Source organism: Astatotilapia calliptera, chromosome 22 (assembly GCF_900246225.1).
Source record: "Astatotilapia calliptera chromosome 22, fAstCal1.2, whole genome shotgun sequence".
In the NCBI taxonomy this organism is placed as follows: domain Eukaryota; kingdom Metazoa; phylum Chordata; class Actinopteri; order Cichliformes; family Cichlidae; genus Astatotilapia; species Astatotilapia calliptera.
The window spans coordinates 1764108-1771269 of NC_039322.1; the positions used below are offsets into that span (position 1 = coordinate 1764108).

Genomic DNA, 7162 nt, shown 5'->3' on the forward strand with positions numbered 1-7162 from the left:
TGTTTTTTTGCAAATTTGCATTATAATATTTATTTTCATTTTTCCTGCAGTATATAAAAATTGGTCTATTTCAAAAATAAAACTATGAAGACACTTAAAATAAATTTCCTGTAGTGGGAAACTATTTTGTGCAACTTTTTTGTATTTAAAGTGTTGAGGGATAAGCCTCTTAAATTTCTCTAACTAGAAATATATGTTAAAAAAACAAAAACGATTTTCAATTTTTTTGTAATTTATTGCACTTTTTTGCAATTTATGTATTCACTATGCACTTAATGCATACATATTATTAGAATCTGGGTTATAATGGTTGTATTGATGTATAGCAACTTGAAATGCTCCCAAAAATGGTACTACAGCATGTAAAAATATAAATATAAGTTCTGGCGGACTTGGTTCTATGGTAGGTCTTAAAGGGTTAAGGTCTTTCAGCGCTCTATGCAGCTCATCTAGAGTTAATGCGATTACAGGTAGTATCCTTAAAATTGATATTTGATTTATACAGATTTTCAAAAAATGACGAGAAAGTCGCATTAATGGACTGAGGATTTGTCGTATTTTTACCGTTTGCAGCTGTTATAGCTAGGGATGGGTACCGGCATCCAGTGTCATTATGGCACCGGTTTTGACATAAACGGTAGTAACCAGACCGAAAAGCAGCGCACATTTCGGTGCTTTTTTTCCCTGAGCTGTGATACACTTTGGATTCTAGCCAATCATTTTACCTTTCCAAGGATAGTAGGCGGGGCCAGGTACGTACGTTCTTTTAGAGCAGAGCTACAGATTAAAAATGCCCAAGGTGAAGAGGTCAAAGTCTGGCTGTACTTCACAGCAAAAGATGCAAACTCAGCAGCAACAAGTGCTTTAAGGTGATACTGTGATACTGTCAAAGGAGGTAACTCCTCGAATCTGATGAAACACCTGGCGACGCGTAGCGGGGTTTTTTTAAAGCCGAGAAATGCACCATATTTGATAGCTTGCTGCGAGACCTCACACCGAGCGCATCTACTGCGGGTGTGGTGCCTGTTATCGGACCCGGAGTTAGCAACATCCCCCAAAAACCCGAAGAGCAGAGTCCTGGCCCCTAGCCCTGCCAGTGTAGCAGAAATGATGAGGATGATGATGCAGCAGCAGCCGTTCTTCTCTGCGTGAGTATCTTAATGTTGTTCGTGTGTAATTTACGTTGAGTAGGCTAACCACGTTATTACATTAATGCATGTAAGGTGAACTAGCAAACATCATCATAGCTACATGCGGCTGTCTTCTTGTTTGATGGCAGATACTCCCTTCACCCTGGCCAAAAAGGCTAAAAAGACCAAAGGAAAAAGAGGAAAACAGTTAAACATGAGAGGTTTTTGGACAAAGTTTGTGTTTTTTCCATTGTTTAAGCACTGCTTCCAGCCAAGAATGATACCATATATGCCCCATAGCTGCAGTAAAGGCTAACATTGTTATCTTTTTACAAAAAAACAGCTGAACATGAGAGGTTTTTGGACAAAGTGTGTGTTCTCCATTCTTTAATCACTGGTTCGAGCACCGTTTAAGCACCAGCACCGTTTCAAAAGTACCGGTTTGGTACTGGTATTGGATAAAACCTAAACGATACCCATCCCTAGTTATAGCTGGAATATGTGCCCTTGTTTCACATTCTTTAAGCATAAGTACTAACAAACGACTAGGACGCTCTGATTCAAAATAGTTCTTCTGTCTAGTTATGAACTCTGATTTGGACAAGGTTATTGCATCATATTCTTCCTTCAGTGAAGCTAGGAGTGTAGACTGATCGTCCGACTGGATAAGTTTTTGCAGATTCTGTAAAGATTCTATCTGATTTTCTAAATTGGACACCTGAGCAAGTTTGTTTTTGCCAGCATGGAGGAGAATGAGATGGAAAAGCCACGAATGAAACATTTTGTAGCCTCCCATAAGACTTGTGGGTCGATATCTTCATTAGCACTGATATCTAAAACATCCTTCAGCTGGAGCTTAAGCAGGCTGAGAAAGGTAGAGTTAGTTATTACATTGAGATAGATAACCATTTGCACTCACATTCACACTGGTGGGCAATTTCGAATCACCAATTAATCTAACCCCATTAACTGCATGTCTTTGGACTGTGGGACTAAACCAGAGTACCCAGAGAGAACCCCCACTAATACAGGGAGAACATGCAAACTCCACACAGAAAGACTTGTGATGGTGGAACTGAACTCCTTCTTGCTGTGAAGCAAACATGCTAACCACTGTTCCACTGTGCTACACGGCCAATCTGATTACAGTCTTTAAGAGTTTCATGATTCATAGTTCTCTTTCAGTTCTCTTGCAGATGTAATAAATCATAATTCTCTTTTTTTGTTACTCCTGTGAGGCTGTTTGTGGGCAGAGATTTTTCAGATATGCTTAAACATGAAGCTAACTGAAACCAGGTGTTCTGTTAAACACACATTCGGAAATGGCCACTGTTTATAACACAGTTGTGTGAACTGAAATGTCAAAAGTCTGCAGGACCAACTCTGGTGCCTCATTCAATGAACACAGCTCACCATTAATATTATGATCGTTCATTAAATATCAGGGAAAACATTGTTGACTAAGCAACACTGTGTTCGGGAAACACATGCCAGCTGAACTTAAAAGAAAGGTTTAGAAGACGTATTGTTGTTTTGAGCAAAGAAGGGCTTTCTCAGCATGTGATCACAGAAAAACTGCTTTTTATTTCATTAATAAAATAACATCATGAAAATGATGTGCCAATTAGTGTTTTCCTTGTTTGAACTGCATAAAACATATAATGCATGTATGACTTCTATCTTTTTCCATATTTGAACACATATTTTATAAACACTGCAAGCAGTTTGTTGTGCAGAGTCATTTTAAAAAAGATGATAAATAAAGTCACACTTTAGTGTGTCTCTGTGTTTGTGTGGATGTGTTGGAAAACACTTACGTGGCCAGTTAAAGTGGGTGTCAAAGATTACATGTATTAAAGGTATTAAAGGTAATGAGCCCTGCTCTAAACAGCTTTCATGAAGCTGAATCTATTCAAGATCATATTCCTTCATTTCAGATGGCTTATCACCTCGTACTTTATGGTGGTTTTTGGCTGTGGCTGACCTTTGAACATCTTTTTTAGGGCTCCTGTTGGCCTGTGGGATAGGTACTTGGAGCTGTCCTGTAAATCTGCTATTCTATGAGATATATGAGAAGGGGACTGAAGTTTAGAAAGAGAGGAGACATAGTTGCACAGTCAAAAAAAACTCTGTGACTATGTGTGGGCAGCATGTTTCACTGTTTCAGCAGGCAGTTTAAAGAAAGGCTTTACGCCGGCTTGATTTATTCTCTGTGTTTTAGTTTACATGTACAGCCAGATTACAAGGAACCTGGACAGCAGGAAGCAGGAAACCCACACTAGCAGACTCTACTCAAAACCACCCAAAACAGGAACTCTCTGTCTAAGAAGTGATGGTGCTCACCACTGCAGCACCACGCTGCCCTGTTAGTTTCTGTGCTGGTAAAAATAAATAGTTCACTCTGACATATTTCCTGTGTCACAAACACTTCTTCTCTCTGCTGCTTCGATGTACTTACAGTTTGTAGAAGGCAGCGTCTAACAAAGCCGTGTTATTATAAACATACTGCAGCTGCTGTGTTAAACCTGTATGTTTGTGATATGATAAGCAGCAAATATTAAAAACAAGTTGTTGGAGGTATTTTAATGAGCACTAAATGGTTTCCCGATCCCACTGAAATCCACAAATGTATTTAAGCTACTGCAAGTTTCTGTCATTTATCATTTTTAATGATTTAATTACTGTATTAATGGAATTTCAGCATTTTTAATTTATATAATGGAACTGGAGGTCTTGCAGGATGTTGTTTGCGGTGCTTTATAACTGACTCTTACACGTATCATGACGTGTCAGATGAAAAGTGACTCTCGTCTGGTTTTACTTCCTCAATATTTTCATTTCAAAACTGTCGGACTTAAAGACACAGACAGACGGTGAAGCTGCTCAAAGATCTTTCAGCTCAAAATGTCTACAGAAATTCAAAGTGTTGAAGATTTCAGGGTGAAATACAGCAGAGGGTCCCAAGAGGATGGAGGAGTGAGAGAGCAGAGTGAGGTGGAGGTGTTAGATGATGGAGAGCAGCACCCTGACGTTGGCCTACAAGAAGCTGGTAAGCAGGAAATCATCAAAGTGACCAAACCAAAGAAAATGTTGGTGATGAAAGTGTTGTTCAGTGTCTTTTAAAGCTCTGATATCCGACCACTTTAAGACATATTAGTGTTCGTGTCACATGTCCCCAGAATATGTTTCCAGTCCAAACTGGCACACAGATCATTTGTTGCACTGGGCCTGTTTACTCCCAGTTAGGAGCTCCGTTTCTAACCGTCTGACTGTTTCAGTGTCTGTGGCTTCAAGTCAAACTGGTTCAGCTGCTGCTCTGCTTTCAGGAAGAGGTCTGTGAGTGGCAGAGAGAAGCAGCCAATAGGAGCAGCACAGCTCTTTTAACCCGTTAGTTAATGCAAAGCGTTTAAATCAGTATTTCTGTTCTGTGGTCCGACAAGGAACAGATGGATATCTAAACAAATTCTTTGTTAAGTCAGTATATGTGATTAGGAGAAACACAAACAGATGAAAAAGCTTTTAACTCAAAAGTGTTTAAGTGTAGTTTAAACTGTAGAGTTTAACTGTACTAAAGAACAGAGTAACCAATAGAACTCATTTAACTCATCAGCCCTTAATGTTTCTACAGTTCATGGTTGTTCCTTAGTATTACATTTGTACATCACTCATGTGTGCATATGATAAAGCTAATAACTGTTACATCAGGACTGCTAGGTATCCTGTTCCCATGGAAACATTGTCTTCTGAATTATTTCAAGAGAAATCAAACACACCTGTCCAACAGCAGCTGAAACACGCTAAAAAGATATCAGTTTTCTGATTTCTGTTGGTCAAAATATATTTTGCTGCTGACCACAAATGTGTCTAAAATGTAGTCATGTCTCAACATTGCCAGCCACATTAGAAAAACACATTTTGTGATGTGCAAGAACCACTCGATTTAACATTCCTACAAAGGAAATTAACTAAATGTAAAGAAAAATGAATTCCAAAGTGTCTTTAGTGCCTCATCAGTGGACTCTTTGTGTATTTTCTGCATAGATGAACACTTCCAGAAGAACGTTCCAGCTTCAACAAGAAGCTGGCTCAGAGTTTTTGAAGTAAACCTGGGAGTGCTTTATCTTCTGATGCTGGCTGCAATCACGACACGCTGTGAGGACATTTAATTCCAACATGTATTAAAAATTATTATTATAATTTAAATTATTATTATTTACATTTGACATCTCTACATGAAACTATTTGAAATTTAGACCTGCTTTTGTCCAGTTCTTATTCTCCTCCTGCAGTGTTTCCTCTGGTAGGATATGATCTTTTATTGGGCTTTGAATACATAGTGCAGAAACATATGTAACGTTTATTTGTTTTTAACATCTATTCCCCTTATGAAGTTAGGCTAGAACAGGGAAAACAAAAAAATCATCCACACTGCTTTCTAACGGGACCACACTCTCACAGTCTTCCTTGCTGCAGGGGAGGGGTAGTGCAGTGTGCTCAGGGGGCAGGGAAGGCTGGCCAACACTGCAGCTACCATCATTCTAACCACATCTTCCCTATTTCAGTAGCTTTCAATGGCTCGAACAGAAGAAAAGGGTTGGAGTAGCTGACAGGGACAGGAAGAGCGAGCAGGAGAGAGTTTCTCTGACAGTGTCAGAACAAGCAACAGCAGATGGGCGCTGGGGAAGCGTTTTTGATTAAAAAAAAACACATTATAAATTAACAAACATCTGGGCTGATTTCTTCCCCACCTACAACACTCAACACGGTGATTCTGTGATTATATCAACAAAGCAGACAGGCAGCAGAATCTGCTGAAGAGTGATACAGGTGCAGTCACACTATGTTAGACAGTGGCGGTCTGTTATCATTATGCTGGCTAGTTAGTTCACTTGAGATAATTAGGGAGCTAACAAGCTAATGTTTGTTTCATTTATTTGAAAGGAAAATGAAAAACTTCCGTCGATGATATTATTTAGTTTTAAATCAGTTTTGTTGCTCTTCAACTAGATATTTTAGTCACTTTGGACAAAGAGCAGCTGCAGAACAGAAACAATGAACTGAGCAACAACTTCAGCCTTCTGGCTAATCACTCGGGTCAGCTACAGGAAGAGGTCAAGCAGCTCAAAGAAAAGATGGAAGGTAAAACACCTTTGAATCACGATATGAAAACATCTCTGTGAGTCAAGTAAAGCCTGTAACTTTCAGCACTGAGTAGAAACTGTATTTAAAACATGTGTTTGACATTAAGAGAAGTGTCCCGATCGATGGACAAGATTTGGAAGCAGCTGTTACTTTAAATCCACTGAGGCAAAGCACTGGCAAGAGAGCAGGAGAGCCTGTCAGGATAAAGGAGCTGATCTGGTGATGATAAACAGCAAAGAGGAACAGGTGGGTGTGTTTGTTCATGTCTGTGTGATCTTTGATGGAGCTGACAGTCATCTGTTACTTGTGTCTTTGACCTGCTGTCAGTCTGTGACTTGCTTCCTGTCTCCACTCTGATGGATTTCGCTCTGATTTCTACACAATGGAAGAAAAGTTTCATCACAGTTATTCTTCCTTCAGACATGTTCACAAGATGATGTCACTACAACAGAAGTGCTGAATTATGACTGGAGACAATATTTGTGTCTCTACTCAAAAAGGAATTTATCAATGAACTGAACCTGAGAGGAGAGTCCTGGACTGGTCTGACAGGCAAACAGACATCAGGAGGATATAAATGGGAATGGGTGGACGGATCAGCGCTGACAGAAACGTGAGACATTAGTTTGTTTCTATTCCAGAGTTATTATTTAGAAGTGAAACATTGATGTTTTGGAAGATAGATCAGCAATACATGAGCTGAGCTATTTTCCAACAGCCCCACAAACTGAATGTAAAGAAAAGCAGAAATCCTCCTTTGAATGAACAGCTGTGCTTGAACTCTCTTCATCTGCAGTCTGTGATGACGTTCAGTTACAACAAGTCAGTTTGAAGGAATCAGGATGTTAAATGTTAAAATGTTCAAAGTTTACTCCAGCTTAATATCATAT

The 7162-nt window shown here is 39.3% G+C and overlaps 1 protein-coding gene across 1 annotated transcript; it reads left to right on the top strand.

Annotated features, from left to right (window-relative positions):
- The first annotated feature begins 3982 nt into the window (after positions 1 to 3982).
- LOC113015404 (CD209 antigen-like protein A) lies at positions 3983 to 6929 on the top strand. Its single transcript, XM_026157438.1, has 5 exons — positions 3983 to 4179; positions 5172 to 5282; positions 6138 to 6269; positions 6379 to 6518; positions 6773 to 6929. Exons 1-5 carry the CDS (start codon positions 4035 to 4037, stop codon positions 6887 to 6889), a joined length of 645 nt encoding a protein of 214 aa, XP_026013223.1. The 5' UTR covers positions 3983 to 4034; the 3' UTR covers positions 6890 to 6929.
- The last annotated feature ends 233 nt before the right edge of the window (positions 6930 to 7162 follow it).

Coding starts and splice junctions, on each gene's coding strand:
- LOC113015404 (XM_026157438.1), top strand. CDS start 4,035: ATGTCTACAGAAATTCAAAGTGTTGAAGATTTCAGGGTGAAATACAGC. Junction 5,283..6,137: donor GGCTGCAATCACGACACGCT/GTGAGGACATTT, acceptor CTCTTCAACTAG/ATATTTTAGTCACTTTGGAC. Junction 6,519..6,772: donor TAAACAGCAAAGAGGAACAG/GTGGGTGTGTTT, acceptor CTACTCAAAAAG/GAATTTATCAATGAACTGAA.